The 9,412-nt window shown below is 40.3% G+C and overlaps 1 protein-coding gene across 1 annotated transcript; it reads right to left on the bottom strand.

Moving 5' to 3' along the window:
- Nucleotides 1-969: 969 nt before the first annotated feature.
- Nucleotides 970-8,968, bottom strand: LOC108876787 (leucine-rich repeat-containing protein 45). The gene is made up of 7 exons (XM_018666522.2): nucleotides 8,506-8,968; nucleotides 8,147-8,282; nucleotides 7,423-7,500; nucleotides 5,892-6,003; nucleotides 5,735-5,805; nucleotides 5,302-5,394; nucleotides 970-1,406 (listed from the first exon to the last, which is right to left on the bottom strand). Exons 1-7 carry the CDS (start codon nucleotides 8,541-8,543, stop codon nucleotides 1,272-1,274), a joined length of 663 nt encoding a protein of 220 aa, XP_018522038.1. The 5' UTR covers nucleotides 8,544-8,968; the 3' UTR covers nucleotides 970-1,271.
- Between the last annotated feature and the right edge of the window lie 444 nt (nucleotides 8,969-9,412).

The following is a 9,412-nucleotide window of genomic DNA, read 5'->3' as shown; positions in this document are numbered from 1 at the left end:
ACTTCTTGCTGTAGATAGGACCTTTTAAAACATCACAATCACAGCAGAGATGTGGAAGCATGAGAGTAGTGTGCTGCAGATGAATACAAATAGCAAATATTTGCTGAAACAAAGATGGACAATGATTGATAACCCTCATCCCAGAGGACGTGGCTTAGTTTATGAAATGAAACAAAACTCAGTGTACAGTTGGCGACATGAGAGAAGGGTGTCAGACCTGGCTCCGGCTGCCCAGATGATTAAGTGACAATGTGAGGAACAAGTGGAACAACCATGGAAAGTGAGTTGAGCTCAGGTAAGACCTCATTTCTCATTGTTGACAATTAAGCATTCAGTACACACTGCAGCCTGTTAGTAGCTGGAATAGCTGCAAGGCTTGGTGGTTATGAAAGCCTTTTAGATCTAAAGTGAAACATTACTACCTACACTGTGACACTAGTCATAACTGAAGCTGGCTAGCACACCTCAGTGCATCTTGGAGCCATCCTGATCATAACTCAGAATACTGAAGACTGTCAATGACCCAGAGCAGGCACTGGAAGCAAGTTCAGACTCATAATCTTGTTTACGTACTTGTTTTCTAAATCAAAATGTTGCTAATTTATTGTAAGATTACTTCTTTTGTTAAAGTTTTCTGTAGCTTAGGCAATATTTAACAGTTGAGAACTTTTGCCTTCTTTCCATCCGTCCATGCATTATCTATACCGCTTACCTTTTAAGGGTTGCGGGAATGCTGGAGCCTATCCCAGCTGACATTGGCCAGGGTACACCCTGTACGGATCACCAGTCCATTGCAGGGCCAACACATAAAGTCAAACAACCATTCACACTCACATTCACACCTGCAGCCAATTTAGAGTCACCAATTAACCTAACTAGCATGTCTTTGGGCTGTGGGAGGAAGCCGGAGTAACCGGAAAGAACACAAGCAGGCACAGGGAGAACATGCAAAGCCTGAAGCGGGCCTGAGATTTTCTGTGAACCCTTTATGCTGTGCGGCGACAGTGCTAACCACTGCACCACTATGCCACCCCACTTTGCCTTCTTTAACAAAGTGAAAAAAGTTTTTGAAGAAAAGTTAAGTCCTCAAAGTGAAGAAACTCAGGTATTGTACTGACAATTCTTGTATAGGACTGTTATCTTTGGTCTGATGGTGCAGCTACAGAAGAGTTCAACAATATTATTATTATTGCCTTTAATGATGGCAGTTGGCTATCAGTTTTTGAGGTATCTTGCTCTCCATTCACCAGACACTTTGGTTTATAATAAAGTCATCTGAATAACTGATCACAGATGCAGATTTTATGACCCACCTCTTCCAGGCGCACTTGAGCTCGCACTCTTCCCAGTTCCTCCTCTGCTTGGGCCCTCTCTGACACACACAGTGCTTTAGCCTTAATCAGCTCCTGTAACAGATGTAAATGACATTTTCACAATATCACATTACAGCTAATATGTATAGATGTTTATTAAACTGTGTCCACCATCCACACCTTTTCACTGACAGGGCAGACACTATAATAATCCAAACACTCCAGCACAAAGGTGTTTCCCATGTTCTACATTCACTTCCAGCTTGACCTGAGAAGTGGAGATTCCCTTCTTGCAAAGAGAAGCAAGTGGATTTGTGTGACTGAATTCCTGTTTTAAATACGGTTAGGAAAAGTAACAGGGTGAAGCTGTTCTATGGAATAAGAAGCTTGGGTAATAAATGTGGTTAGGCTTGGTGCTGACTGGGTGTAATGCAAAACAGTTTATTGACAATGACAGGCTGCCATCAGATTGAGGATCTGACTGCATCTTGCTCAGTGTGATGATATTGTGGTGATAATAGTCTTAGTGTTTGTAATAAGGTAAAGTATCTTAGACATTTTATTAATTGACAAATGGCAGATGATGAAGATATTTGTAGGCAATACCACATGATGTATGATAGATGTCTGTATTTAGAGCATACTATACACCACTCTGTACTGCACACTTGTGGTCAAACTACAGAAAAGCAAGTTTACAAATACTTAAAGTAGCTTCTAATGATGCCATGAGAATATTACTTAAGAAACCTAGAGATGTGTAGTTTCAGTAAAATTTTTGTTGCTGCTGGAGTCCATACTACAAATTATATATAAAATATAGATGCATTTGTTGGCTTGCGGAGTCTGAAAATGAAATCATCCTGGGCTTCTGAAACACAAGGTTTAATACTACACCCTCTCAATCCCAGCTGTAGAGACACTGATACAGTCTCCTTGTAAACCTATTCTTTTCGCACAGTGTTTTCTTATTGTGCTTTGTAAATGTATGTAGAGGGGAATTCACTTAGGCATCACAGTGTACGGATACTGCTGTGGGAGCCTCTGATGTGGGAACTGGTTTATGGTTCAGTGTGTGATTTCACCTGCTGAACTACCACTGCAACAGTAAGCAGGTTTATTGTTGTTAGGACATCTTGCTGTAATGACATATCCCATGGTAATATATTTACATTCTTTCATTCACTGACAGAGATAACTGATGGTGGTGAGTAGGTTTGTTTTTGTTGAATGTGTGCTCCCAAAAAACAGCAAGTAACAGTCTTTCTTTAACTTTCTTAATGTTGTCTTCGCTGTCAACAGTCTTGCTCTCCATTCACTAGAATGTTGGATGTGAACAAAGTCAGTGTCATCTGAATAACTGATGAAGGTGCAGATTTTATAACCCACCTGAAAAAGTAGAATCAAACACCCCACAGCCCAAGCAGCCCTGACCAGTCATACCAATCGCAAGCTACACTGCTACACCATAACCACTTTACATTGAAATGGCTTTAGGCTAATGTTGTGTTTTTGTCATGGATACTGGACAGTAGAGATGTAAAAAAATTAGTTACGTATGAAAATATGGTTATATGGATTCTGGATGACCGCAGTGATGGTCAAGTCAGTCAAAGGATTGTGAGGTCTGTGTGTAGCTTCCTGGATAAGCTGAGGGCAGCTAGCACTATAACCTGGTGGAGGTCGCTGTCTTAATAGGGCATAAGTCCTTGGCCAAACAATTCCCCTGGAACTACAGGGAGAGTGCGGAGAGCTCTCTGGCCCGGCTCTAGAAGTGGGACCAGGCTTGGTTACTGAATGGAAGCATCCATGCTGGTGGTTTGCAAAGACTGAGACAGGACTAATATTAGGTGGGAAAGAGAGTTTCCAGTATGGCCCATGTGTGCTGCCGTATCATAACATTTAACCAAAAAGTCATCTGTAATACGACACTGTGGCCTTGGACAGCAAGCGTCTGGTCTCAGCACCTCATTGGGTGACACAGTGAGGGAAGAGATAGATGGTTCCACGGCTGGCATCTGGCCCAGTCTGTAACTGCTGGCATTCTACATGGAAGCCAAGGCTCTGCCATCAGATGTGTGGTGAGTAGGGATAAGCATTTTGATTACTTTTTGAAGTTGGATTAATCATGCCAATTTAAGTCGATCAGTCATGACGTCATCATTAAGACGTGCCCTCCACCCAAACCAAAACAATAATATGTTGTGATGTCAAGTCATGTTTTTGCAGTGTAGTGTACAGATGCACTAACTTTACCTCCCAAGCCCCACTCATCAACAATGCACCTCAGACTAGCGGTGATGTTCTCAGCAGTCAGGGAGCCACTGAGCTTAACTATCTCTAACAGGAAGCTAAACACTAATTTGAAAGCCAGCAGCCAGCCCTTGGAGGACAAAAACCGTAGCTCCAACTGTGTAGTTACAGGGCTCTTAGATCTTAAGATGTAAGGTATGTCTTTCATGATGACATGGACTTAAATACTCCACGCCCTGTCATCCCAGATCACACGTCACTTTGTTGATGATGAACTACTTGACCTGTGCATGCGCGAGTTGGATATCATTCAGTGTTAATAACTGCCTCTGGCGGTCAGGATGAATGAAACAGAACCCATTAGGGATGCACTGATACCACATGTTTTCAATGCAATTACAAGTACTTACATTTGAGTACTTGCTGATACTGAGTACCAATATGAGTACTTACTAATGCCATTACAGTTCATACTGAACGTCACGCTGCCGTAAAGTGGTATCGGGACACTTTTATGAATATGAGTATGAGTACAGGAACAGGGTATCGGACAGACACCTGATGCTGGTATCGGTGCATCTCTAGAACCCATGTTAATGAACTGCAAGAGTTCAGCTCATCATAATGGTGGTATGCTTGCAGAGCTGGTTTTGTACACAGACAAGTCTCTGAAGGGCGATAAGGCTACAAAAAGCAGTCACTAATAGTAAACACAAAAAGGCAATCAATGCAATACTTGTATACATGCTATACAAACACATGACACCAGGTCAACATCACTGTCACTGTCGTCATTGTCACTTGTCACCAAATCTATCAGTGAGAGCAGCAAGAGAAAGGAAAGGCATAAGCTAGAGGAAACACAGCTAGTAATAGAATGTTTGAATGAATGAATGAAGATGTTGATCTTATACATGTGTTTGTGTCACCTATACAACCCCCACCTTGATGAATGCAAATTAAACTCAGCAGCTCATATGCAGCTCATATACAATATATGAGCTGTCAGCCTGTCAGTTTGTGGCACACATTCAAAAGTGGTACATATCTGTTCCTCATTGTGCAGTCTTCTGCAAACTTAAGAATAAACATAATTTAAAATCCATGTTAAAATTTGACAGCAGCCTATGTGCAAGGATGTGAAGCTGATACAATGAAAGCAGAATCAAACAGAGGAGCGACAATCATGTGTTTTCTTTTCAAGATGCCTCAAAACAAGATTCAACAGCACTGTATGGCATCTATAATCCTCCTCCTGGCTTGATAAGTTGAAACTGGAGCAGGGTCTAATCTATCCTGTACACTGACATAATAGCACCATTAATTTGAGTTTAATTACACTGAACTGTGGCTCTAACTTCTGGCATGTATTATAGTGCCAAGCTGGATATATATGAGCTTTTTGGAAAATCTGAGTTTCCCAGTCATAATTCTAACTTGAATGTTGATGTGAGCTATTTATAAATTGGAAACTCATAACTCTGATATGCCATGAACGCAAATAACTATAATCTATAGTCTGTTTTAGCAGTTACCTTGTTGACTTAATGTATGTATTACACTGATTGGGTTATCTTTTTCTTAAAGATTAAGATGATTTTTGCTTTTACTAGATTCCCAGCTAGAATCGTACCAAAAGATGTTACTGTCAGTTACTGCCAATAGCCTAAATCATCCAGCTATTAGGATACCCCAGATTGTGTTGTTTTTAAACCCAGATACTCTGAATTCTGACCTCTTCCAGTTGTATCCGCTGTCCCTCCAGTTTGAAGATGCGCTCTTGCAGAGTTCTCTCACTTTCCTCCAGATGTCGATTCACATGCTCCACCTATAATTTTAATTTTTAGCATTTTATCACTGTAATAAATCTGCATCTATTAGATAAAATAAAATGCATTGACTGTCCAATGGTAACAAAATTAGCTCCCCAGCACCTATAAAGTGCATCAATTAACACATTACATCTTGTTTGTGTTATCAATACAAAGAGTCAAATGTAAAAGGTTGTTATATGGTGGATTATTTCTTGGCCCGATGCAGTAATTTCCTGGAGTCTCTACACTGGTTTCTTTGACAAGTTCATAGTGACAATAGGATTTTATTATCAGAGAGAGTCTCTCTGTATTGTTAAATTCCATTGCAACATGCTTGGAATTTCAAGAAAGCACCTCTTTCTGTCGGAGATTGTCCATGTCCTCCAGGACTTGTTTGGACCTTCGTTTCTCTGTTTCCAGACGGTCTGTCAGAGGGTGATACACAAGAAATTTGCACTAGGTTTCATGTGAAAAAGACCGTGTGTGTTTGTGTTCATTATGTGTGTGTTACCCTCTGCCTGTGCTAGTCGCAGCTTTAGCTCAGCTGTGTTGTTGGTCAGTTCTTGTTTCAGCTCAAAGATCTGGTGCTGCTGAGACTTGCACCTGCGCTCCATCTCCTCCACCTAACACACGTGCGCATGCACGCACGTGCACATGCACACACATACACACACACAAAACAGTTACGCTCACATCTAACACAACTGCCATAACTGGCAGATGTATTGTCTAGTACAGTAGCCTTAGAATCCACTGTAATATCTGATTTAGACTCTGAGCTAACTTCAACAGTTACTTTATCTAAATCATCATCTTGTCTTTTAGACCCTATTCCAGGTAGGCTATTCAAGGATTTTTTACCTTTATCTAACACTTCGATATTAGACTTGATCAATTTATCCTTATCAACACACTACGTACCTCTGGTTTTTAAGATTGTAGTAATTTAACCTCTCCTTAAAGAGCCACTCTACCTACGATCCAGATATTTTAGCCAACTATGGATTTACAGCCAACCTGACCTTCATTTCCAAAATCCTTGAAGAAGCTGTTGCAAATCAATTATATGATTATCTGCATAGGAATGGTATGAAGATTTTCAAACATTTAGGGTGCATTATAGCACCAAAAGTTCCAATCTTCTCATGGCCTCAGACAATGGATTAAAGGAACCACACTAGGCTGGTTTAAGTCAGATTTAGCAAATAAATTCCTGTTTGTTCATGTTAAAGAAGACTCTTCCATGCACACAAAAGTTAGCCATAGTGCTTGCTACAGTTCTCCATATAGTTTTGTTTTAGAAGACTACTTTTTAGTCTTATATTCTTCCTTTAGGGAGCATTATACAAAAGCACCACGTAAATCTCTATTATCTATGAAGCTGGATTAAATTTATCAGCTAGTCAAACTTCATTAATGTCTTAAAGACATAAAGGCCTGGATGAGCTACAATTTTTGCCACTAAATTCAAACAGAAGTTATTGTGTTTGGCCCTAAACACCTCAGAAAAACATAATCTGGTTATGTAGTTAATAATGACAAAAGAAAGTCTCTAGGGAAGCCCTCTTCCACCTACACAATAATATATAAATCAGAATCAGCCTGTCTCAAAAGGATGCTGAAAATCTTGTCCATTTATTTGTTCCCTCTCAACTGGACTACTGTAATTCCTTATTATCAGGACGTCCCAGTAACTCTATGAGAAGCATCCAGTTGATCCAAAATGCTGCAGCATGAGTACTGACGGGAACAAGAAAGAGAGATCTTATTTCTCCCGTGTTACCTTCTCTACAAGGGCTCCCTGTAAAATCCAGAGAATAATTCACAAACCTTGTCCTTACACAAAGACCCTCAATGACCAAACTCCATTATATCTTAAAGACTCCATAGCCCCCTATTATCTTAATAGAGCAAGACAGAGCTTTCAGCTATTAGGCTGCTCTTCTGTGGAATCAGCTCCCAGTCTGGGCTGAGGACACAGACAACCTCTTTACGGAACACATTAATTCACACACTCAGTTCTGAACAGACATCACTCTTACTTTACTCTTGAGTTGGATGTTGGTTTCGGACAAGTTTTGGACCTCTCTGAGGAGTTTGCCCTCTCTGTGCACACAGTCCTACAGGATGGAAAACAGCATGAGGCGGAGCATAACTTTATAACAGCATACATTTATAACAGTCATATCTTGGAAGTGATTTTGTGTCATGATGTGTCAGTTTGTTAGGATGTGTCGCTGTTTTGATGAATTTTATTCCACATCAGGGCCTGTTACACTGTGAACCTACTCAGACTCTCTTCTCTGGTGAACAACTTACTCAGTTAGCTCTGGGGTGATCAAACCAGCTATAAGCTCATGCTTAAGACATATGCCCTGCATGACATATGAAATTACTGTTTCTCACCAAAAAATGTCTTAATTGAAGTGGTTAACAGTAATGATTCAGTAGATAAAAGTTGACAGATTCAATTCTGAGCACAGAATATAAAAAGCAGCAAAAGAAAATACAGTCACCAAATAATAAAAGCAGTGCATTAAAATTAGTATCACTTAACTAGTCTGGAATGGTAAATACCATTGATGATGGGTTCATCTTTTGTGTACTAAGACCAGTTTTTTCTTTTGTTGAAAGAAAAGTACTTGAATAAAAAAAGCTTGATGACGCCATATACACCTCATCATCATAATCATCATAGTCGTTTCCTCCCACGAAGGTGAAACTACTTGTTTTTACATTGTTTTCTGTCCTCTCACCTGGCCTTACCTCTTGTTCTTTCTTCCTCTCTCTGCTCTGGCGTTCCCACTGCTCTTCTTTCTCAACCTTCACTTGAGTCAGCAGTTCTCCCATGTTGTGATTTTTCTGCTCAGAGAGGGCAAGGGCAGCCTCGGTCATCTGCAGTCTGCATATCAAATCATTATGTGATCATTGTTACAGGTAGAGCTGTTGATGATGAGTCAATTGACAGAAAATGAATCAGCAACTATTTTGGTTATTGAGTAACCATTTTAAGCAAAAAAATTTGAATATTTCCTTGTATTTTCTTTGTTCCAGCTTCATGCTTTTCATTATCACATAGGACAGTAAATTTATTATTAGACAAACAATACATTTGAGAACATCACCTTGGGCTGTAGAATATTACAGTGAATTCGCATCGCATTCTGCAATGTCACAAGATTTATTTCCATCCAGTGTTGCATTAATTTTTCACCAAGATCTTGTATTGATGATGGGAGAGTCGGACCACTGTGCAAAGTCTTCTTCAGCACATCCCGAAGATTCTCAGTGGGGTTAAGGTCTGGACTCTGTGGTGGCCAATCCATGTGTGAGAATGATATCTCATGCTCCCTGAACCACTCTTTGACAATTTGAGCCCGATGAATCCTGGCATTGTCATCTTGGAATATGCCCGTGCAATCAGGGAAGAAAAAAATCCATTGATGGAATAACCTGGTCATTCAGTATATTCAGGTAGTCAGCTGACCTCATTCTCTGGGCAAATAATGTTGGTGAACCTAGACCTGACCAACTGCAGCAACCCCAGATCACCCACAGGCTTGTACAGTAGGCACTAGGCATGATGGGTGCATCACTTCATCTGCCTCTTTCTTACCCTGATGCCCCCATCACTCTGGAACAGGGTAAATCTGGACTCATCAGACCACATGACCTTCTTTCATTGCTCCAGAGTCCAATCTTTATGCTCCCTAACAAACAGAATTTTTCTGATTAGCCTCACTTAGTAGTTTTCTTAAGACTACACAGCTGTTCAGTCCCAATCCCTTGAGTTCCCTTCGCATTGTGCATATGGAAATGCTCTTACTTTCACTATTAAACATAGCCCTGACTTTTAACGTTTTAACTTTTTTTAAGTGATCGCTGATCACGATCAATCAGGATTTTTTTCCGGCTATATTTCTTCCTCCCCACTATCCTTCCAGTTTTTAATAATGCGTTGAACAGTTCTTAACCCAATTTAGTAGTTTCTGCAATCTCTTAGATGTTTTCTCTGCTTGATGCATGCCAATG

The sequence above is a fragment of the Lates calcarifer genome, unplaced genomic scaffold (assembly GCF_001640805.2).
Source record: "Lates calcarifer isolate ASB-BC8 unplaced genomic scaffold, TLL_Latcal_v3 _unitig_5779_quiver_3469, whole genome shotgun sequence".
In the NCBI taxonomy this organism is placed as follows: Eukaryota; Metazoa; Chordata; class Actinopteri; family Centropomidae; genus Lates; species Lates calcarifer.
This window is presented reverse-complemented; position numbering and strand designations above follow the sequence as displayed.

Bases quoted from the DNA above. Each gene is read 5' to 3' on its own strand.
- LOC108876787 (XM_018666522.2), bottom strand. From the start codon at position 8,543: ATGCGATGCGAATTCACTGTAATATTCTACAGCCCAAG. The intron at 7,501-8,146 runs GTAAGGCCAGGT...TCCATCCTGTAG, and splicing joins AGAGGAAGAAAGAACAAGAG to GACTGTGTGCACAGAGAGGG. The intron at 5,395-5,734 runs GTGCTTTCTTGA...TTAAAATTATAG, and splicing joins ACAATCTCCGACAGAAAGAG to GTGGAGCATGTGAATCGACA.